Source organism: Bacillus rossius, chromosome 10, assembly GCF_032445375.1.
Source record: "Bacillus rossius redtenbacheri isolate Brsri chromosome 10, Brsri_v3, whole genome shotgun sequence".
In the NCBI taxonomy this organism is placed as follows: Eukaryota; Metazoa; Arthropoda; class Insecta; order Phasmatodea; family Bacillidae; genus Bacillus; species Bacillus rossius.
This window is the reverse complement of record NC_086337.1, coordinates 22633608-22658363: the sequence shown is the minus strand read 5'-3', so window position 1 is coordinate 22658363 and position 24756 is coordinate 22633608. Positions and strand designations below refer to the sequence as shown.

Sequence of the window (24756 nt, the reverse complement as noted above, 5' to 3'; positions counted from 1 at the left end):
AATTAATTACGGACCTGTTTTAACCACCTTTATTTAACTGGCAGTTAGTATAACTGATTGAGTTTTCATTTATTTTCCATTCAAAATATGTATAAACTCAGTTACGCTAAATGTCACTTAAATAAAGGCAGTAAAACAGGACCTTGGACAAAAAGATTTTTAATAGTTATTGGACAAAAAATAAATAACTTTAACAAGAATGATATATAATATATAGTAGGCCTATACAAATTTCTTAAAACCAACTAGTACCTACACCTTTACCACCTTACATATAAAACGCAGTATAGGCAATGATTAAATAATAGTTATTACGTAACAGGTACATCACTTCCATACAAAAGCTACCATACATACACTATAATAAATACACTACAAAAGCGCAGTACATCGGGCTGCAAGGAGAAACGTACTCGACAAACGCGCGTAATCATTAAATGCCTAAGACACCGTGTTAATCTCGCCGTGCGGTTTAGTTCGTTGATAAGTGGATATGTCTTATCGCAGTACCACAGAATACACTAGAAAGTAGTGGTGCACTGATATGACTTTACCGATTACCGATTCTTGAAACGTCCGCTTTATATGGTAATAAATTATTACGCTATTCATGTTTGGCCTTTGTGTATAATAATATGTTAACATTTAAATAAGTTAAGATTCTTACCGGAAAATAACTGTACTAAAATAACGGAGATAATTTCAGAACGATTGTGAACGTTTAGAACAAGTAAACGTTAATAACATTTCAATGCAATGTATATGTATGGAAATTAAGTGTCGCCAACGTCTTGTCGCAATATGTATTTCTTATTCGTTAAAACAAACATCGCCGAACATGCACGAAGACGCCATATTTACAAAACTTTGGATACGTTGCTGTTAATATGCGATTAATGGGTATCCGCATCTGTGTTCCACCACTAGAAAGGAACTTATATAAACAATACTTACCTACTTCTGTTTTCTATTAAGAATTCTTCTGTAATAATCTAACGACACACACACTGTACAACACAGATATACACTCGCGCATGTTTGAACGACTTGGCAATTCAATAGACAATGCTTGCCTAGCGAAACAAGTGACGGACGAAATTTAACCCCGCGCCCCACTTGCCCCTAATGAACGACTGGAAATTGGAAGACTCAGGCGCCAAGCAGTTCAAGTAACGGCCGGATGAGGCGCCACTGTAAACTGTGGGACACAGGATGTAAATAAACAATTGCTAGTAATGTAATACGAATAAGCCATGTTAAAAGAGCTGTCGTACACATAATCATTATTAATTTGGATTCATTCAATTTGGAGATCTGACACCGTGACTTCGGAGGGCGGGTACCTCAATTCGTCCATTTTCCCGTGAGACCGATCGTCACCGTCGTACGTCTCATGTGTCGGTTGATTTCGGCGCCCCCTCCCTTGATGGCGCCCGGTGCGGTCGCACCGCTCGCACCGCCCTAGGACCGGCCCTGGCTGTAATACATGTGCTTGACACGTAAGTTTTCGGTTCCTTTAACATTCAAGTGCAGAGAAGCACTCTGTTTGAATACGAATAGACAGGGGACTGTGGTTCGGGTCCAGTCTCCAACGTGACTCGTGATTGGAGAGCACAGGGTTGGCGGTATCACTGTGTGCGTCCTGCCATCACTGTGACTGTGACTGTGTGCGTCCCGCCGTCGTGGCCGCCCTAGGCCGTTTAGTACCAACCACCCTTTAAATTCTGTTGCCGAGCAGATATCACGCAGATTGGCCGCCCCTAATACACTGTAAAAAAGTTTTTTTTTTTTTTTTTTGTAAATTTAGAATGAATATCCTTGGATACTCAGTTGCCAACTATATCAAATGTAAAACTGCAAGACAGAGCTTTGTAAAATTACAAATGGTACATACCTCTGCCTTGTAGTTTTACAAGTTGATATCGTTGGCAACTGAGTTTCCAAGCGCTGTCCTTGTAAAAGAACAAAAATTATTTTATAGTATACGTGGGGAATTATGGTCCTCCGTTCGTAATTTTTCAAAGGGAAGTGATATCATAAAGGATATAAAGATGGCTTTCCAAATGGCACGGAAGTCATTGAAAGTGGTTGGATTAATGAGGCTTCTGTGAAATGGTTGCATCATTGTCAGACATTTAGGATTGCTGGCCGATGTTTGCTGGTTCTAGATGGGCATTCTTCTCACCTTGTGAGTGGTGTGACTGGGTAGCAAATGATGCTGATCGAATTCCGCTCACAGAATCTCAAAGTCTGATTTGTGAGCAAACACTAGAGTAAAAAATATTTTTTGAACTTCCTGACAAGTAGATAGCATGCAATAGATGTAATGCGATGTAAAGATTAAAATATAACATAACATAGGTACGTATGTTACATGGTTTTAGTGAAAAACTACAGACCACATCAAAAAGGTAATACTTATACCAAGACTCCACCATGAGTGTCGATACTGACATAGCATCTATTTACCTTACAACGAATCACGCACAGAGCAGTGGCGTGTGTCCGCCAGGAACGTACGCAGAATTTAATTTCCGGTGAAAAGAAACAAAAAAAAAAGGGGGGGGGGTAGTAGAACCTCTTCGCTATGTTTCCTTTCAAATGCTTTCCTTTAGTTGGTTGGGAATATCCCTTTTTAGGAGATACCGACTGTCCATAGAATAATGTCCCAGTTTCAATGCTGGGATTAGCCATGCAGGGAAGGGTGCTTTGTTCGGGTATTGGCCAGCCATGGCAGCAATTGATGCCATGACTAACTCCCCTATCTCAGATCTAGACTATAACTAGTTAGGTAAAACCTGCATAGGCATAGGGAAAACCCTGGGCACATGCATGCGGGGTTAAATATTGCAAGGCAGGTTCAGTACAGGGCCAGAAGGGTGGTCCGATGGTCAGGGCAGAAAGTTTCTACCATGCTGGGGTCGGGAGCTTGGACCGTGCGGTATGGATTGGTAGGTACCAGTGGCGCATGCGTCCGCAGTGAAGCTAGTTCCGAAAGCTATTCGTGTAGTGGGTTCCGAGAATTGGATTATGATGATGCGTTTTATCCATAACTGGGTGTCGTATATGGGCACAGCCAATACCACGACGGTGTTAACAGCCGTGAAGTCCTTGTGCTTGCCGAGCCAGAATGGCTTGCCTTTGCCTGCCGAGGGATGAAGGTGAAAGGGACATCACAAACACCCAGTCCTGAGCCCAGGGAGGAAGTTAGGAAAAACCCTGCCCGGCCGGTGTTCGAACCCTGGTCCCTTGGCCCGCCTGCCAGACGCGCTAGCCAATAGTGGGTGGACTCAGAGAGATGAAGGTTGGTGATCTTTAGCAGGAAAATGGCGTGAGGGGACGCAGTGGTAAGAAACTTAACTCGCAGACCAGAGGACCGCGGTTCGGCCAATCATCGCACGACCTCCGTCAGGGCCGGCGCGTCCATATAGGCGAACTAGGCAACCGCCTGGGGCGCCAAGTAGCTGGGGGTGGCGCAGCACGACACACAACGATTATTGAAACTAGATGAAAATGGATTTTTGTAACAGTTTGGAATGTTTATATTGATATAAGTAATTATTTTAAGTCCACGGTGACCTGTCTATGATTTGTAATAAGTAAAAAAGTTAAAAAAAAAAAAAAAAAAAACACAAGCCTGCTTACATTTGATTGTTGACAAAATTCTAGGCTTACGTGATGTATTTTGAGGCAAGGAAATTTTTTTTGGGGGTGTCCGGCCGGAGGGTCCTGGGGGGGGGGGGGGCATTAAGGTTTTTCGCCTAGGGCGCCAATTTACCTTGCACCGGCCCTGACCGTAATGCAGTAGGAAGCACGCCGGCCTCCGGTGCAACGGGTTCTGGGTTTGAAACCCGGGGGAGACATGGGTGTAGATTTCTTTCGATTGAGTTCGTCTCAAAATATGACAAATACATTTCTGAAAATATAACCGAGCGGAGTGATGAAAAAGAAAGTTATTAATTTTTTTTTTAAGTTAAGCTTAGCATGGTCAAGATATATTAGGCAACCCATGTGCAATTTGTTATTTTATGTGTTGTTTTTGTATGAAAAATATCTCTAGCTCAAATAACACATGATGGCGGATCGATTATAGTCGGGATCTTAGACTAAGAGACAATTAAAATTGTCAAACTGAACAAATAAAAGTATCTGTAAAAGACCAAAAAAAAGGGGAAATGGTAAATAAAAAATAATAATATTTAAAAAACTAAAAAAGGTTTTTTTGTGTATGAACTAATAATAAAAAATAAATCTTTGAATTTAAGAAATTTGTTGAACAGCGATAGAATGAACTACAATTATTCTGTATAACATATATTTTTAATATGTTTAAAAAAATGATCAAGTAATAAACAAAACAATTAATCTTAATTTTAAAAAAAACGTGGGGGTGCTATATCTTCATTTTCATAATGACTATATTCTAACCAATGGTCATTAGTGACAGAAAAGTTAATACAACTGATATCAATCACCCGACTCTACTTCCACTTAAGGCGATCAGGGTTCAACTCCCGGCGAGGTCAATTTCGGATTATTCCACAAGTGGGAAACGTGGCGGACGTTGTCGTGAGCTAGTGGGGTTTCCCGAGGAACGTCCTTTGCCGTCGCCCGGTTATCCCGCCAGTGCCCCGTCAGCATCTCACAACTCTCCACACTGTAATTGTTTTCTATCAATGGAAGTCCAGTGGCGCAACAACAACAAGGGGGGGGGGGGCAAGGGTATTTAGCCCCCCCCCCTTCCCTCTGAAACCTTGAAGTGGGGGCAAACGGGGGCAAATAAAGTGCTGTGTAATCAATTTTTAGATAATAAAACTGCTTAAATAGCACCATTATCCTACTTGAAAATACAAATTTTCCCGGAGAACCCCCGGACCCCCCGCTTCAATAGGGGGCATCGATGATTCTTTATAATAAGGTATATTGCTCCCCCCCCCCCCCCCTTTTTGGAAATTTAGTTGTTGCGCCCCTGAATGGAACTGTAATATTCATGTACAGTTACATATATTTGAAAATTTTAACCTACATTTACATGGAAACAACTGCATCATAAAAAAAAAAAAAAAAAGCAGTGTTCACAGTAAAACTGTGTTCAGATTCTTACCCGAACATTTATGCGTTGTGTTGTCCCAGTATCTTCAAACGTTAAATTTATTTATAAACTGTTCCCTGAATAGCTTTGCGGTATTAACTGCGCTCTTTATTAAGCATGATAAAATAAAATAAAGTTAAATTATTGAACATTCGATTCTATTTTACAAGGTTTAAAAACAAAAAAAAATGTTTGAATGAATAATCAATTAAAATATACAATTATGCGCCAATTTTTGTAAGAAATACTCTGAATTATCTCGAAAAACGTATTTCATTAGTACAAAAAATAACTATAGCCATGCGTTGTACAAAGTTACAGTATCCTCTCTCATAGTATAACAAACTATTAGGCCTACTTGTCAACTGGATTCCAAAATGATAATCTTTTGTTAAAATACAGAAAAAACATTTTCTGATCATAATTTATAATGTCTCTGAACCCTGATGTAAACAAGATGTTTAACTCGATCCATCACTTTTGATGTGGCCTAAGTGTTCAAGTCAGTCGTTTTGTCAGCGAAAAAAAAAAATATTTGTTCACTAAAAAATAAGAAAAAAAACGGAAATTTAAGTAAAATGTTTGTTCTTTGATTGATACTTGCAGTGGGTAAGATTGATTTAAAATGTTTTTTCGGACACACGTCATTGCTGATTTGTGCTGTATGTCATAGAGAAACCTCAATAACGGACAAAGAGATGACTACACGAACACACGGAAAACAATCCAAAATCAGCTAATGTCAAAAAGTCAAACTCATAGACAGCACAGGTAATTCCTTGAAAGTAATTAGAAAAACATCACAGAACACACACACTGTTCTTCAAAGTGTTTTGGTTCTTCTGTTTCTGTACATTTTCCTGACTAATTTTCTCCCACGGAATTCTCTGTGCTGTCTTTTGACATCAAATGATTTTGGCTTGTGTTCTGCGCGTTTCTGTAATCATCTCTTTGCCCGTTATTGGATTGTTTTTTTTTTTCTATGACACAGAGAAAAAATGAGCAATGACGTATATCCAAGAAACAATTTTTACATATCATATTTATAAGTTAATTTTTTGATTCAGGGGAAAACGAAAGAAAATAGTTTCCTTGTTGATAAGCGAAAAACAAAAACATGCAAAAGCTGGGACCGTGGCCCGTGTTTCCAAACGGGCGGTCGTGTGGCTTCCGACTAACAGGCTTCGCCCTTCCCGGTCTTCCGGGCGAACACACACGCCGGAAGAAAACAGAAGGAGCACGACTCTTCCGTTTCCTGTTGCGACGATGAAGGAGACACTCTTGTCGCTGAGTTTGTGGAGGAACGCCTACTCAGTTCCAATGTTTAGCATAATACAAGACCTCCTTGTAAATCAGCTTACTTTATATTTAACGAGAGTGGGATGTGTTAGTTTGCTTTACCCAACATCGTTGATGAGTAACATCTTAGCTCTCGGTGTACGGCATTTGGTAGGAATAATTTCGTGGATGGAACGGAGGTCGCATGGGACGGAAATGTGTAACCACGGTGCTGCCATCTGTGGCTGATGGCGCGCCCTTAACTAGCAGCCGCGAGCTTCACTAGGCAGATGAGTTCTGACAAGGAGAAGGATAGGAAGTTGCCAGGCCTTACTATATGGCCGTGTGGCGGACATAGAGAAATGACACAAACTCACTGTCCGTGTGTCTGTAACCTACCTCCTATGATTTTCTATTATAAAACTGAATATACCCCTTTTCTAGTCCCTTAGGAACGGAATTTCATAATTATATGTAGTCTATGTCATTCTCCGGCCTATAAACTATCTACATTAAAATAATCATGTAGATTCGTTGTTCCGTTGCTGCATGAAAGAAGGACAAACAGAAAAAAAAACACTTTCTCATTTATAATATTAGTCCAATATAGTTGCGTTGTCAGCAGAATTTAACGTTTCATTGTAAAAAATGAAGCAGACACAGAAGAGACTTCTGGAGTGTTCTTTAATATTCGATCGTTTAGCAGAGTGCAATCCAGCTGTAACTTCTCCCACAGTCGTACTCCAAAGACAAAACGAAATAATTGTGCTATCAAATAAGTTACAACTGATATAACTACAAAGAATCCGGCGCAGTTTTGTAGCTCGTAGGCTCCGTGCCAGCGATTCTTATTTTTACTTTCTTTTATTTGCCTAGTTTTCTATGAAAAATATTGACATTATTAGGAAAAAAGAAGAATTAAATTAATATTATCCTCCAATTTCAAGTACTGGCCAATACCCTTACGATTTCAATTCAGTTTTCATGATTACATTCTAGAAAAACTTCCAAGAATTGTATTGCCTCATAATGAAGTGATTTCACCGGAATTTGATCGTTGGAATTTACGAAATCAACCGGAGTACAATTTCTCAGGGAAATAATATCAAAATTTCATTAGATAAATTAGAAAACCGCTGTCGAAATTTAAGTCCCAGATTAGTTTTAAAAATGTCGTTTTAAGATTTTATATTTCTCAAATTTCCCTAGAGAGGTTTATTACATAGCTATTCCTCCTCCCTCGGCAACCCAGGTAAGGCCCCATCTCAAAAATATGATGGCCCCGCATAAAAAATAATATACCAGGGCTCAGAAAAGTCTAGGATCGCCACTGCGTAGAGGTTTAGGCATTGACGTTGATCCCCGAGGGAAAAAGGGGGGGGGGGGGGGAGGGGTTCGCCTTCCGGGAATCCTACAGATTTCCGCCCTTGGACATAGGTAATTTTTGCTCTAATTAGTGATTTTAGAGAAAAAATTATTTTTTTTTCCGACCAAACGACCTACTCTCCCGGGTAGCAGGGGGAGAGCGGGGATGGTTAGGGCGTTGTTAGGGGCCTGGTACGTTCGTCGGTATCGACCACGGCTTGACCCGCATCCTGGCGGAGACTGCAGTGAAGATGAGGAGCGTGACAGGCTCGGCGCGCCAAGAGGTGCTTGACATCCGCGCCACCAGAGCGCGCGGACGGCGCCTTGCTACACCGTCACAAGCAGTCGCCCACCGGGTTCATCAAGACGGACAAAAACACACACAATTACAGACTCTTTTCTTTCATCAAACTAATGGTTTTCTGCTTATTCCACTATATTGATACTCACTTCCTCTTTTTTTTTTTTTTTTTTTTTTGCAGTACGGTACCTGAGCATTTGAGCACCTTCCTTAAACTTGATCAACTCTCCAACGGAACTAGTTTGAGAATTATCAAGAAATGTATCATATAATTGAAAGTGATCGTGAATGCTGGTATCCGATTTCCTGTGTGTGGACGTCTAGATGGGGTAATTTTGGGGAAAACCTTTTTTTTTAATATTTTTATTTATATGTGAAAGTAGTTTTCTAGGACACAGACACAAAAATGTACTGGTGTCAATTGCGAAGAACTCTTTTCAAAATGTGAAAGTAGTGTTTTATGTCACACGGTTCTGCTCAAAGAAAGACGACGGGACCGTCCTTTTTAACACGGCTAAGAGATAAATTAAACATAATTAAATTTTAAAAATACCTAAATCAAATAAATCCACCTCACGGGCGTGGAGGTCAGGTTTGTTCACTACTCGACATGCTATTATTAACATAAAATATGTTTTCAGTATACACCAGTTTCAAATACACTTAATATTTTTTTTTAATTTCATACATTGAATAAGAATTATTTCCATATTGCAAGGGTATCGAATATGATTGGAATGTTTGTTTTTCTCTCATATGATTTATTATTGTGGATAGGCTCGGACAAAATCCATTTGGGACCTCCATATTACATAACTTATTATATACCTAATCCACGGGGGATAGCTTAAGGAAATATATTCCAAAATATCCTGAGGCAGCCCATTCAGGAACAGTTTGAGATAATATACGTGGTATTGTTTCAGATAATCTATAGTGGATGTCCTTTAATAATAACGTGTTCCATTAGGGACTTATAAGATTCCATAGTGAATAACCTAAGGTTCCGTTTGGCAACTTCTGAGAAAGTCTCATTGGGGGTTTCCGGAGATAATCCATGGGGAGGTCCTTTGGTTGGTCTATGGAACTTCCACAGGTTGTCAGAACAGGATTTTCTGGCGCGAATTAGGCACAGTATGTTCCAACGGGAATATTCTATGAATAATCTGAATAATCTCAACATTCATGAAGGGCGACTCACAAAAGGACAAGTTATAATTGTGTTGGTTGGTTATCAGGTCTCAACATAGGTACTGTAGCAAGGATTTTAAATTGTCTTAACTTCTGGTTTGATTGGTTGGAATACATTTGTGACGTGAATGCGTCTTTAAAATTGCTTCCATAGTGGGGGGCAATTAAAAAAAACGAATGATAACAAATTCGGGGGATACAGTTTGGTGTTGCAGCTACCTATCTATCATCTCTACCAAAATTTAATTACACTACTGGATAGCTAAAGGATCAAAGAATTCGTTACGCTAAGTGAGGACTGTGACGCATCGCGCGTGGTGGAGGGGGAACCGCCACCATTTTGAGGTCATTTTGCTGCGTTTCAAGATTCCCATTTAGTATAACTTTTGACGCGGAGAAGTTACGACGTTCGTTTGAGTTTCAGTCGTCAGCTCTTGTCAAAATCTATCGATTGCATATATAAAACATTAGTGTAAAATAGTTACAATTAATATATATGTTGTTAAAATAAAAACATGGACTTCTTAGTGTTCAAACAAGATTATAACATACATAAAATAGCGTATTTTATATATTGTATTGAAAGTATTACCTGTTAACTGTTACGTACACGTATTCACGTACAACACACGGTCGTGTCCATGACACAGCCACACCCCACTTTTTTCTCCCTATTTTAATTTTTGGTGAAACTTGTATTCTTAGTGTTCAAACAAGATTATAAAATACATAAAATAGCGTATTTTATATATTGTATTGAAAGTATTACCTGTTACGTACACGTATTCACGTACAACACACGGTCGTGTCCCTGACACAGCCACACCCCACTTTTTTCTCCCTATTTTAATTTTTTTGGTGTAACTTGTATTCTATGTGTTTATAATATGGTTATTACTGGTTTTCACTCAACTGTCGTTTGTGATAATTATTAAATGTTTTATTGTTTCAGATCCATGAAGCTGTGGTCACACAAACTTAGAATGAAAAGACAATCTTGTAGGATACAAAACTTACCACAAAAAAAGAAGATCGTAGGTTCGCAAAATCACGAAATATCGTCTCAGCGCAAAGTGAAATTTACTAACTATTCATAACGATGTCAAGAAAGAACTCGTTTCTTTGTCTCACATTCCTCGCCACGGGCATCGGATAAGAATTATTTTTTTCAGAGGGATTTTTGACGAACAGACTTTTATCCGTTTACAATATACTGAGCCAATTAAATCCGCTACTTCTAACACATTCTGTCCAAAAAAATATATATATTAATATAGTTCGTGTTGATGTTTGGAGTGTTGAGAGTGAGTATTTTTGATATCCAAATAGACTAGTTGACTCGAACTCGAGATGTCGGTTGGTCGGCGCGGTTGAACTCTCCACTGGGTCGGGGAATGAAGCCGAGAGCAGGCAACTGAGGCACACCGAGGCACACCGAGGCACGCCGAGGCACGCCGAGGCACGCCGAGGCGAGCGGACGGCATGGCCTCGCCGTCGCGCGTGCACAGGTCGACTCTCTCGCTGCGCGCGGCCTCCGCCGCCGACTTCTGGGGCCGCCTGTCGCAGAGCATGGCGTTCATCGACGGCAGCACGCGCAGCTCCTCCGCGGACTCGTCGTCCCTAGGGGGTCGCGGGAGGGCGGCCTGCCAGCGGCGCGCGCAGGCCGGCGGCGACCGCAGCCAGCAGGAGACGTGGCACCACGTGTTCGCCGAGGGCGGCGACTGGGAGCTGAGGGCGTGCCTGCCCCCGGCGACCACCTCCGCGTCGGTGCTGCTGGAGCTGACCGCCGCCGGCGCGGACTGCCGCGTCGCCCGGCGCCTCTCCGTACGTCTGCACCCCCCTCCTCCCTCCTCCCTCCACCACGTAGAGGTGTCTCTGCTGTACGGGCGGCACCTCGCACGGGAAGCCTACAACTCACGTAGTTTCGGTTCCCTACCACGTTCGTGCAACTTCGGATTTCTCTCAAAAATTGAAATTTAAAAAAAAAATCGAAGGGTTAGGTTAGGTTAGGTCAGTCACAGCATGCTTGTTTTCATTGGAAACTTCTGATTTAGCGGCTGAAGTGGCGTTAATACCAAAACGCAAAACTTCAGAAATCTTCGGAAATTCTTGCAGGGAACCGAAACTAACGTGAGTTGTAGGCTTCCCCACCTCACACTCCCTAATGAGCGGGGAGGGATCAACTCCCTGCGGCCTGGACGCCATTGGGAGCCCGGCTGAGATTAGCGTGTTCACCCTGACATGACGGTCCGGCGAAAATTACAAGTCTATTGCTTACAGAATCCACTTGAACCCTTACAAGTTAATGCTATGTGCGCAGGTCACGTTTACAGCCATGTAAATGGCAACGTTTAGAATTTCGAATTTTTTTTATTTTATTTTTTTTAATTTGTGAGATCGAAAAAAATTGAACGTTTTAGTAATGGAGACGAGCCCGACAAATTGATTCTACTTCTGCTGCTGCTGCTGCTGCTGCTGCTGCTGCTGCTGCTGCTGCTGCTGCTGCTGTTGCTGCTGCTGCTGTTGCTGCTGCTGCTGCTGCAACTGTCTGCTATATACAAGGAGGTCGCCAGGCGATGGCCTAGGGGGGGGGGCAATTTGTGGGGAAAGTATGTAATTTTTTGCATTTGGCTACATTTTTTTGAATCTCTAGGGCTCTAGGGGGGTGGGCAACTGCCCCCCTTACCCCCCCCCCCTGGCGACGCCCTTGGCTATATATACCCTTTTGTTTCTCTCAACGGCTCTTCTATAGTGAGTGCTGTCCCTGCGGCACACAGTGTTTCAGGCACATTTCAGAAATTTGTTTCTCCTTCCTGGAGCATTTCAATGTTTCTGAAGATCACAGAATTATATCTTGATATTTTTGAGCTGTTTTGGTAGGGTATTGTTATTTCACCTTTTCATTGCTTTTGGACACCTAAACTACAAGTTTATTTAGTTTTTCAGCATTTCTGTTCAATTTTTATCAGCCATATACTAATTTTGTTCTCATTGATTACTTTTCTTTCCTGTATTCTGATACTCTTTATTCTAAACAAAATAACAGTTGGCTATAATTAATTTAGTCAACGCCTTTTTAGTTCCTTGTATGCAATTTGCCTACTAATAATAGAGATATGTATGTTCACATAACATTATCACGTGCTGCAGGGTGAGACGTTTCAGATTTTCCACTATTTTAGATTCTATAATTTTCATATACTTACATGCGAATTGACGTTTTCCTTTTCATAACAATTTAACTTTGTTTTCATTAGGCTAATCAGCGTAAATTATCGACATTAAAGTTTCTAAGTACCAAGGGAATTAAAATTTCCAATATAATTTTAAGTGTAAAATAAAGAACGTAAGTGTTTATCATCACGAATGTAGAAAAAAAATCAAGCCATATTTTGCACGCAAAATAATATTTCTAGCAATACTTATTGTAATTATTTAGACCACCAAGATGTCTAGAAGTCGAACGAAATAACACACAGGTGAGGTGGTTCTGAAGTACAGTAAAAAAAAACACCAATAAAGTTTTTCCCGTGTAAAATATACACATAAGTAGTGTCAACCATTGTCGTCGAGGGTTGAGCCGGGGAGGGGGGGGGGGGCAATCGTCGGAAATTTAACAGGTGAATAAAGTAAGGTACATATTTGAGGAAACATAAATATACACTCCAAAATAAAATTTTAAAAATAAATGGGTGCGTGTACTTGTTTACACACGTTAGAAGTTATACTTGACGTTATAAAAAACTAACTTTAATTTTGTATACAAAAAAATTAATGGAAATAAAATAATAAAATGACTGTAGTGATATTATAAATACAGTTGGTAAAGTATAAATTCAATCTAATTTAAAAAAAAAATTAGAGTCAATATTAATATAAACACGTGTATACAATTAATTATGTAATTTAGTAAAATATCGATATAAATTATATTTATTTATTAAATAGTAATGTTATAACTTACAATGCAAAAAAAAATATTCATACAGGAACAAAACCTAACTTATATAAATACACTTGAAACGTTTATGAACACAATTTCTATCACTAATATTGACAACAAATAAATGTTTTTAATTATATAGACCAGTATTCATTATCAATCATGAAAGTATAAGATTTAGAAGTACATATGTAATTTTTATTCGTATGTAGCCTTTTTTACATCATGTGGAAATTTCGTTGCATGGTGCGGGTGCATATTAAAAATTCACTACCATCAATTTTTTTATAACGCGCCTAGAGAAGTGTAACTTCATTAACATTTTGGCTGGGGTGTTCGGAACAGTAACCGATTTTAAAAACCGAGAATTTTGGTTCTAGTCTTCAACAGAATCGAGAATTCCCGGTACATACTTTCTATACTAGATAGTTTTTTTTTTTTTAAATTTTTATTAATGGTGCCACAGTCGGTGATTGAAGTAGTAATAGTTAATTTTGAACGATTAAAAACATTGAAACAAATAATCGTTTCAACGCATGCAAAATCTCAGACTTATGTAACTCAAAATAACATTTCTTCTTTTCATTAACAAACTTAAAGGAAAAACTATGATTATCTAAAGAACATTGGCTTGACAAGCGATTGAGGAGCGCAAAGATCGCCTCGCCAGACGAGAGTAGCGAATGAAGATAACCTTAGCGTGCTAGGGCGTCGCCAGCCGATGACCGGGGAAGGGGGGGGGGGGGGCAAGTTGTGGGAAAAGGAGTTTTTTTTTTAATTTGGCTACATTTTTTTTGAATCTCAAGGGCTCTAGGGGGGGGGGATACTGCTCCCCTACCCCCCCCCCCCCCTCTGGTGACGCCCTTGTTAGCTCGTAATAAACACAGAATGTTATGCTGTGTGTCGAGTCCCGAAAGTACCTACCTAAAGAACCGGGAATGGATTTTAAATTCCCGGTTCGTTTGCCATGCCAAAAGTGCCGTGGTCGTGAAGTCTTGATCGTGCGTGTGTGTGTGTGCGTGCGTGCGTGTCAGACGCCCGCCGACCTGTGGCGCGCCCACGCGAGAAAGCCCAGCAGCTGGGAGGAGAGCTCGGCGCTGCAGAGGCGCCGCAGCGCGCTCCTGGTCGCGGCGCGGCGCGGCAACACCGCCGGCCGCGGCGCCGGCAACACCGCCGGCCGCGGCGCCGGCAACGCCGCCTTCCTCGTGCTGCCCGCCGCCGCCGACGAGGACAAGAGGGACGCGCGCTACTTCTTCCAGCACCCCTACAGCCGCCTCTGCGTCACCTACCTCGTCATCTTCTGCAACTTCCTGCTGTTCGCCGAGGACCCCATTTCCCACAGCCACACGGGTTAGTCTCTGGAACTGCACTATGGTACCTAGCATGGGGCCATCAAACCCCCCCCCCTCCCCCCTTTTCCTCCTTACACCCCAGCGGAACCAAGAAGCGCCTCACTGAAGGCGCCCGCTTGCGCTTGCTAAATCGTGACTGTGAAACGGGGTTGATAAATCAGAGCTTTCGATAATTTAATCAGGTGGAATTCAAACAAATAAATCATTACTCAGTTGAATATAATGTCTTATAACAGCTGAGAAACACTATCGTACAAGACAAACTTCCTTCTCCTTGATGTCTAGAGAAGCCCTCCTTCTCTTGCGATCGTGAGTGAGCATCCCGCAGCCCACATAGAAAACCGTGACTGTCTGTAGAACACATTGAATAAAGATTCATTACTGGGTCAATTACAATGTTTTGAGACAGCTGAGAAACGCTATCATGCAAGACGAACTTCCTTCTCCTTTGTGTCTAGCGAAGTCCTATTTCTCTTGCGGTCGTGAGTGAGCACCCCGTATCCAATATGAAAAATAAATAATATTTACCTCGACACAACAAGTGGCGACATCTGTTGACAAGAATTGGAACTACTTGCGACAAGTTTTTGAAAGTGATAAATTAACTCACGCTGCTGAATGGAGCCATTGTAGCCAGTTGGAGCCAATTTGTCTCGTAGCCTTGTAGGCCTGTGGCCTTGCAGTCTCGTAGTCACGTTGCCTCGTAGCCTATTATCCTCGTAGCCTTGTAGTCTCAGTCATGTTGCCTTTTGCAACTATTGTTATTTTTAAGTTTTCTGCTTATTGTATGCATATAGGGCAAAATAAGGGCAGTATACAGCATACGAGCACCCTATCGAGAGATCACTTGTGTCGGTTAAAACCCACGAGCAAAACTGCCGGGCCGCGCGGGCGCCCCTACTGATCCTCAAGCTTTACGCCCCTGGTGCCTTCAATGTCAATGCAGACAATAAAGTCCTGCTTATCCAAAAATCCTGCTATTCCAATCGAGTTTATAGTGAAATAAGCATTTAAAATTTTTCAATTTAATTTTTTTTATGTCTTGACACAATAATCAATATTTTTAGCGAATTTAAGCATTTAAAAATGCCAATAGTCTGTGTTGCGTGATAATTTTATGCTTATATAGACATATGTTAATACGCTCTGTTGCTTTACGGCATTTATTCGGCCAGTCCGGAAGTATGGTATCCGTAGGTCTCGGTCCCGATTAGCACGCCCTGAGACAGAATCATGACAAGAGATGTATAACCCATTGTGTTTTGAACTGCTTCTTTCTACATATATTTATCCCCTTTTATAAACACTATTTTTTACGTTGTTTGGCTTAAGGAAATCAATTCCACAATGAACAACTTGTGAGACACTTTTCATGTCTATCTTCAGTGTTTCAATCGTATTACCATTGCGCAGTATTCATTGTATTAAATGTGTGTAATTTCTGAGATACGGGTAACTGCAACATTAACAAGAGAAATAAATATTATAATGTTTATATGAGTTACTGCATTAACTCACTGTATTTAAGTGTTTTTCAGACAAGCTGTTCTCCTTTCATTTCACCAGCAAGCTTAATATTGTTCGCAGAGCTAGTGCTAATCTCCATAGAAATGTTTGGGCAATAGTGGGGATTTGAAAGGGTTTGTTTGAATACAAGGCACATTTAAATAAATTTGTTTATTTGCCATATGCAGGATACCTACTAGTTTCATTTAGAAGGATGGGGTAGTTTATTTATTTATATTTCTAAATACCTGGTAAAGAGTGCTTTGACCATAATTTTGTTTAAATGTGAACTGTGCAAAATTTTACTTATCTGGAATAAAACTGTAGAGTTTATTTAGATAAAGTCAATCAACCATACAAACATTCTGTACTACATATTTAGAATATTTAATTACAAAGCTTGATGTTAAAAAATGTTTTTCATTTGTCTGTTGTGACTAATCCGGGGTAATTATTTTATTTTGAACATTGTGTAAAATTTCAACAAGACGTACCAAAAATCTGCTTAATGGGTTGGAAAGGTGTTTGGTTGGTGGGAAAAGGGGGGGGGGGATTTTTTTCGAAATCTCAAATAGATAATAGATAGTTTCTTTCCTCTAGTTTTGAATACCATGTTTTCAAAGTTGTATCTGTTAGCAAAACTGTGGATTTTTATAAAAAATAAATACACAAACCCACAGTCACTCGATGTCCTGAGATTGCTGGGCATAAATTGAATTGGTAATACAGAATGCCAAAACAATACATTTTTGTAGAGGAACATATGTCCAGGAACGCAACCCTGCAAAGTTAGAGACGCGGAAAAGTAGCGCGCAAAATTGAATTAGGCGTCACTCCATTGGCTGAGAGGACGCGTGACTTTCTAAGTTCCGCGGGAAGTAGGAGACGAGCCGACCCCAGACGTTTAGAGTTAGGCATACGCACTTGACAACCAACAGTTTAGTGAACAGTGAACAGTCGATGGTTGGTTGAGGTACACGTATGGCTTTGGGCGATTGCCGCGGTATTGACGGTTTAATGTGTTTGGTGCAGCGATTACAAAATTAAAAAAAATAATAATAACTAGTCTTTCAGTACTTGCCAGAGATGTGTAACATCTAACTTGGGTAAAGAGAAAATTCACTAGTTCTCATGTTGCAAATACATTTATAACACGAAACTCTGACATGAAATTTAATGTGGAGTTCTTTAAAACAATGCCAGGAGTGATAAATATACACGCGAATTGTGTTTTCGAATACATTTCTTGACACGAATTACACGTAGTTTCCGCACCCGCCGCTAGAATTCTCTGCCGAAGCAGCTACGTTGACTATCGAATCATTCGATTTACAGAGCGAAAAATTAAACTATATAATAAAACGGCTTCGATAAAAGCGAAAAAGACCTTTTAAAAAAAAAAAAAAAAACGCAACACCGGCTTTGGACTTGTTTTTCACATGGAATTTCATTGAAATACTGTCCATTTGGTTAAAACTCATGAAACAGTTAATACTATAAAGTTTATCTTTGGCTGTATGAACTTTGGTTCGTGCCATCCGCCACATACGGTAGCACCGTGGTTACACATTTCCGTTCCATGCGACTGTCATTCCATTCACGAAATTACTCCTACCAAATACCGTATACCGACAGCTAGGATGATACACAACAACGGTATGATGAACTTTAAATTCGCAAAAATGGCCGATATGCATGTGGTGTACGGGGAAGTGAAAGAAATTCAAGTAATAGAAGTGCGTAGAATTTACCAAGGACTCTTTCACCACAGACGGGTCCTTCATACACACGAATTAACCAGCGACTGCCCGAATCTTAAAGTCTGATGCGCCCGAAACAAAAATTTTTTGCACTGCTATTCGCGCTTCTAACGTACAGGGTTGCATTTCCTTAACACGAAGCTAATATTTATCCTGCTGAATATTTAACCTCACCTATCAATACACCCGTCTCATCTATTCATTTCTAATTCCCCGCTTTATCACGTTAATCTGATTACGGCCCTGCCTGACTTGGGTTGCGTGTCTTCACCTCCTAAACTTAGTTTTTATATTGTAATCTTGTTGACGATTTATTGAGCTTCTTTCTCATTAGAGATCCAGCAGAACTAGGAATTAACCTGAAAGTTATTAGGTCTTGCCTAAAAATTGGTTTTCATAAGCGACATACTTGATACACTGTAAATCACTGAGCTGTATTTAATTGTTCATAGAAGGGTTGCCTTCAATATTTTTTTTCAAATAAAAAATCACATTGTTTTATAAGAAAGCGTTTAGAATCAATAATAGGCCTATAGATAATGTACCAACACACTGTGTTTAAGTTTAAGATATAATTAGGCAACACGTTTTCGGATATAAAAAGAATATTAAAGTTTATACATTGTTTTATGGCATGATGAAATTAAGTTGTGCAACGTAAATTCAATATGTTCCCTCCCTTTTTTTTTCCTTACCCTGCGAGACAGCTAGCTTTTTAAAATTAATATCCGTGTATTTTACTTCGTTTTTGATGCGTGCGAGTTGGTATTAATAAATGCTTGTTTCTGTCTTGTTCACAGAGTCTGATATCCCTGTGGTTGGAAACGTGTTTAGTTTTGTGCTAACAAAATACCCTCCCGAATGGCGGTGGTCTGTGATTAAGGTATTCTATGTAAATTAATTTGTTTCGTTAGGATGTGGCTATGCGAAATGTATTTTAGTCTGAATTATGCAAGCCACCTGAGTTCATGTTGAAGTTATTAAAACAGCCTCTGTTCATAATTTAAACTTATGTTAGATATTATTTATTTTATCGATTGTTCATCAATATATTTTTTGTATTGGATTACACATCATTAGGGTTTATTTCTCTGCTGTTGTTTTGGTGAGAATAAAACATACACATAAGTGGAGAAAGGAAAAAAAGGGGGGGGGGGGGAGAGAGAGAGAGAAAAGTTAAAGCACCTTTTAAGATTTTCAATCGTAATTTAAGGTGAAAACCTTTCTTAACGTAAAATAAAAATATATTTTTTTTAAAATATTATTTTGTGAAGTTAAAAACAAAAATACATTAAGTTAAATTAATTTTATTCTACAAAAAAAATAGGATTATTCGCTTTGAAATAATCCAAACTAAAACTCCGCAAATACAAAGCATAGAAAAATTATATTTTTGTTGCAATGTTGCACATATCCTGGGCAAGGGATGGAAGATGGTGTCGTTTTTAGGTAGATTTGTAAGAAATACTACCTATTTTATTCGTTACCATTATGTGACTTCCAGAAAAATTTTATATTGTTTTTCGTCTCATGGTTTATAGACCACAAAACATTCGTCAACTGAAAAGTTTTTTTATTTTTAAAATATAGAAAATATAGTATGCATTTATTATTCATTACATTTTTAATATGCTTTGTGACTAACAAGTATTTACGCAGTGGCTATGGTGAATACCCTTCCACTTAATAGAGTTTCTTTGTTGTAGGTTTTAACTTGGCTATTGGCGATGATGTGCGGAATGATTTTGGGCAAACTAATTATACACGGTATCCTCTTCAGTCAAATACTTCGATTGAAGATGTTCAGGGATGATCAGGTGATTAAGTTATAATTAATTTAGGCTACGTACGTTAGTATTTTTATGGTTGCTTTACGGAGTGTATGCATAACACCAAAAGTGATAACAGTAAACGTTTGATTGGAATTATTAAAAATAGCTCACGATTTAAAATTGTACTGTTTGGTCACAATTAAATGTTAAATTAATTTATGTACTGAGGTGGAACCGAATTTCGATAGTTCAGACTTTTTTTTTGGTCCAAGTAAGTTTTAAAAATGTGTGTTTATAATATGTATTAGTTTTAATGATAAAATGTGATTTATGACTTTTTGGTGTTCTGTGCATTCTTTATCATCACGTAATTCAAGAGATATTTTGCTTGACGTCATTAATCAACATTATTACAGTTTACATTACGCAGTAAGGCATTAATACTAGACATGTTCATACCGAGCTGTCAGTTATAAGGTTAGTTTCTTTCAACTATTTCGCTTGTAGCCGGTTGAACATCGAACAGCCGGTAGGCACTTACGAAATTAAATTTAACGCGCTAGTTTCACACAGCAAGTATAGCGACACTGGATTGAAATAAACGACCGTTATGGCTTAGTGAGTCCCTTTTGTTGAAAGAAAACATTTTTGCTTGCTTGTAGTTTAATGAAACGAAGCTGCACTTTATAAAGAAACCATTTTTAATGTCAATATAAACTTTTAATTCGTTCTGAAACTATAACTCTACGATAAACACTTGTCACACCAAAAATAAAGTATTATTGTGATAGCCTAATCATAGTCACTGCTACAGTTACATTAGTTATGGTCATTGATCATCATCCTAAATTGTATCGTTTTGGTTTTAACTTAAAAAAAAAATCGTTTGTCTGTAAAGTCGGTTTACGGTTTAACGTGACGTCATAACAAAACATTGATGAAATGATTGCATACTTTATGAATAAAATTGAATAATTTTTATTTTGATAATAAAAGAATAAATACTTGAAATTATACTAGTAATCAGATTTTTAAAATGCAAGAATAATTAACCTTTATTGCCGAAACTGTTGTAATAAGCAATGCAAACCACATTAATTTTTCACTTAACTTTATAAACAATCGAGTGGAAGAGAGATAGATGCGGCGCAAGCGTACAATGCGCGTAACGGAACAATGTGCGTAATGGGACACAGCGTAACGGAACAATGTGCGTAACGAGACACTTTTTCGTGCGTGCAGCCGGCGTTCATTGATTTATTAGACGTTGTCACGTCAAAAATTAACTCATGAAGCATTCGTTACTGGTAACGTAACTCGGTTCATGCCAACACTGACCATAGCAAAGTAACAAGCATTTCTCTGGGTGAATTTTCTCTCCAGTGTTACGCGCGCTACACAGTTCATAAGAGGTTGCTTGAGCCAATCACTGGTACTAGGACAGGCTCAAAAAATACATATAACTATTCACTTATTTAATCACACAGCGCAATTTCATTAACAACATATTGACATATTGACTGATACCAGTTTTCTTTTGCAGGGTTCATGGATGACTATGTTCCTGACAGTGATTGTGTCTTTATATATGTTCTCCCATGCGTACAACCTACTGCTGTTTCTGTGGTATAATGATGCAAGCTACCAGATAAATAGCCATATGGGCGTAACAAATGCAAGGTATGAGTCCTTACTTTTAAATATTTAATGAATAGAGCGAATAATCATAGTTTTAGCTATCCAATAAGTAGGGATGTGCGGGTACTCGATAATTTCAACTTCGATTCGATTCCTCAACTATTTGAACCCGGAACCGAAACTAAAATTTGGAATCGAAAAATCCTGGCAAATTTTTCAAAAAAAAAATCTAAGAAAGAAATTGACGGTTACCGTTTAACTGATTGCTAGAAATAAATTTATTCGTCAATTATAATTAATGTAACTCGTAAAATTGCCGCGCACTTTCACTCAAGCAAATTTCATAACGTTATGAAATATAGGTTAGGCCGAACATTAAATTTTTTACAAAGATCGTGTATGATATAATTTACACGTTCAGAACCACTAACTGTTTAGGCTTGCAAAGATAAATACCTTACGAAAACTGCTTGTTTATGAAATAGTTTAACAATATGCTCAAACATTTTTATTTCTGCCTACTTACGGCATATTACTCATGACCATTTCTCACGTTGTACGGGAAAAAAATATTGTTGGTTTATTTGTTTTGAAACATAAATAACACATATTAAAAATGAATTTTACGACCATAAACGCACTATTTTCTGTTAACAGTTAAAATAGTTCCTTGTTCAATCATACATTTATAAAGATCGCCATTCTGTGACAGTCTTCTGTTAACAGAATAACCAACATTAAAACATTCACGACATAAAAATATTTTAGCGGTGCCGGACGTGTAGACCAGTTGACATGCCGGGAAGCCTACAACTCACATAGTTTCGGTTCCCTGCAAGAATTTCCAAAGATTTCCGAAGTTTTGCGTTTTGGTATTAACACCACTTCAGCCGCTAAATCAGAAGTTTCCAATGAAAACAAGCATGTTGTGACTGACCTAACCTAACCTAACCCTTCGATTTTTTTTTAATTTAAATTTTTGAGAGAAATCCGAAGTTGCACGAACGTGGTAGGGAACCGAAACAACGTGAGTTGTAGGCTACCGTGACAGGCCACCATTTATCATAGATCGCGCGTGCCGACACAAAGGAATCGAATCACTGAATCGTAACATTCTGTCAGTATCGAAGTACTGTTTACTGTTTATGCTTTTGCCTTTTACAAAACTTAATTAAAGCTGATCATTGTTGTGTGGTTTAACTTCGTAAAGTTAATAAATTAATCAAATTTACGTATTTTTTCCGTTTTTAGGGGAACAGATCTTGTTGAAAAAACAAAGAAATATATGTTACTTATTGGATTTAATTTAAATAAACCTACTGGCTAGGCCATGCTGCATACGTCATATGTGCAACTGTAGGTTAATTAATAAATTATACTTCTTAGCGCAGCACGCATCGCACTATCTCGGTGACTCCAGTGAGGCAGCTGACTTTACCGTTGGTAACATTTGACATATTTAAACAGTGGTGAAGTGATTAAATAAGTAATGGATGAAAATTGTGGCAAGTTTAAAGGCCGCAGTCATCGTCAAGAATTGTATTTTTTATTCATTTAAGTTAAATACATATGGTTCAAAATAATTGCAATTTTTTTTTTTTTAGTTAGTCCTACCAGACTAATGACTATGTAGATAAAGTTACCCAAAGAATCGAAATCGGAATCGAATTTCAACTCTTGTGGTGAGAATCGAATCGGAATCGAATCGAACTGAAAATCATGGAATCGCACAACCCTACCAATAAGTTAAACGTTGCATTATCAGTGACCGTTGATATTTTTAAACAAGCAGATTTCCAACATGTACATTTCTGCCAATAATATATATGCTCATAAACTCAAAATATTTCAAATATAAGAGAATATAAAGCACAGAATGTCCATAATGTACCGCCACATTCCAACATCCATATATCTCACAAGCTACTACAATATTTTGAAAAGTTTACTGTTTCTCAAAAAGTTTCTTTTTCTGGTAATTTCCATTAAATTTCATACTAGAGTGATTTTGATGTTCTTCAATTGACTTTAGGCTTGATTTAAATTGTAATAATGGCTAACTACGGTATAAAATCTACCACCGCTCGTTTACACGAAAACATATGTTTTATGGCAAATGACTTACTTGAATAAGTTCTGACTCAAAAACTTTTTTTAAAATTTGTTGTCGGAAAGAGTAAGTCAGTTCCCATTTAAATAGTGATAGGTGATGATTTTGCTTACTAAAGTTCTGCTAATTTGATATCTTCTTTTTATGAACTATTTATACAATATTATTGTTTCGCCTTAAGAAGTTTCCTTTAGTTTTAAGGAAAATAAACTATTAATTTAACTTAGAAGTGTTCATTAGAATAAAAAAAATTCACACCTTTAATTTAGAATAAATTTCTTACGACTCGTTAAATAATCATCCTCAAACAAAAATAACATAATTATTTTTGAATTGTACTACATAAAAAAAAAGAAAACTCCTCACTGTTTTTTTTTTTTTAAAGATAGTCTCTGCAAATAGAGAAACCTTTATATTCCGTTTTTTTTTTCTCCTGCCACTTTGCCCGAAGAAATCCTGATTTTTTTCAAGTGTGAAAGTTTGAGAGTTCTGCTCGACGTGCTCGTTGCGTAGGTTGCTTCTTTATTTTACTTGGTCTTGTGTTGTGCGAGATCAAAACAGTTGCGAAGTTTAAACAATTACCATCCTTAATCCGACAGAATAACTTTCTATCACAGAATCTCAGGCGGAATTGTGGTAGCGATACGCATGGACCACATTGTGTGCCGGAGATTTGCGTCTCCCACACCTCCTTTACCCCTCCGTCATCAGTCTCTAAAAGACATTGATGTCGAGCAGGGGCGCAACAACGGGGGGGGGGGGAGGGTATTTTGCCCCCCCCCCCCCCTTCTGAACCTTGAAGTAGGGGCAAACGGGGGCAAAGAAAGTGCTGTGTAATAAATTTTTAGATAATAAAACTGCTTAAATAGCACCATTTTCCACCTTCAAATACAAATTTTCCCGGGGGAGGACCCCCGGACCCCCCGCTTCAATAGGTGGGATCGATGATTCTTTATAAAAAGGTATATTGCCCCCCCCCCCCCCTTTGGAAATTTAGTTGTTGCGCCCCTGATGTCGAGACGAGACGTTAAATTATAACTATATTATTCACAATCGTACTTGATAGAATGATACCCTTCTGGCTAACCCCGGGCCCAAGCTCGGCCAGACACCGGGCGACCTGCCTGTTGCAGCCTGATGAAGGCGGCGGCGTGCAGCACGTGGCTGGGGGACCTGGTGACCGCGCTCATGGTCACCGACATGATGCTGCAAGACACGCTGTACCCGCTGTGGGCGCCGCGCCTGCGCGCGCTCTGGCGCCGCTCCGACCTGCCGCGCATCCTCGTCTTCTGGGTGGGCTCGGTGCTGGCCACCGCCGTCGTCGTCACGCTCATCGTCAGCGACTGGATCTCCTGGGACCACCTCAACAAGGACTTCCTGTCCACCACCGGTGAGCGGCCGCTGACTGGCAGTACACGGCCCACTTCAGTGTGTAGCGCGGACCAGCG

The 24756-nt window shown here is 39.2% G+C and overlaps 1 protein-coding gene across 3 annotated transcripts in view; it reads left to right on the top strand.

Moving 5' to 3' along the window:
* LOC134535843 (transmembrane protein 117-like) overlaps nt 1–24756 on the top strand; it is a 37942-nt gene that overhangs the window by 4194 nt on the left and 8992 nt on the right. For all 3 annotated transcript variants that reach the window (XM_063375167.1, XM_063375170.1, XM_063375168.1), the window contains exons 2-7: nt 10180–11051; nt 14205–14520; nt 18589–18671; nt 19495–19605; nt 21104–21240; nt 24442–24698. In XM_063375167.1, coding sequence (XP_063231237.1) covers nt 10710–11051; nt 14205–14520; nt 18589–18671; nt 19495–19605; nt 21104–21240; nt 24442–24698 — 1246 coding nt within the window. In that variant the 5' untranslated portion in view covers nt 10180–10709. The remainder of the gene's footprint in view (nt 1–10179; nt 11052–14204; nt 14521–18588; nt 18672–19494; nt 19606–21103; nt 21241–24441; nt 24699–24756) is intronic.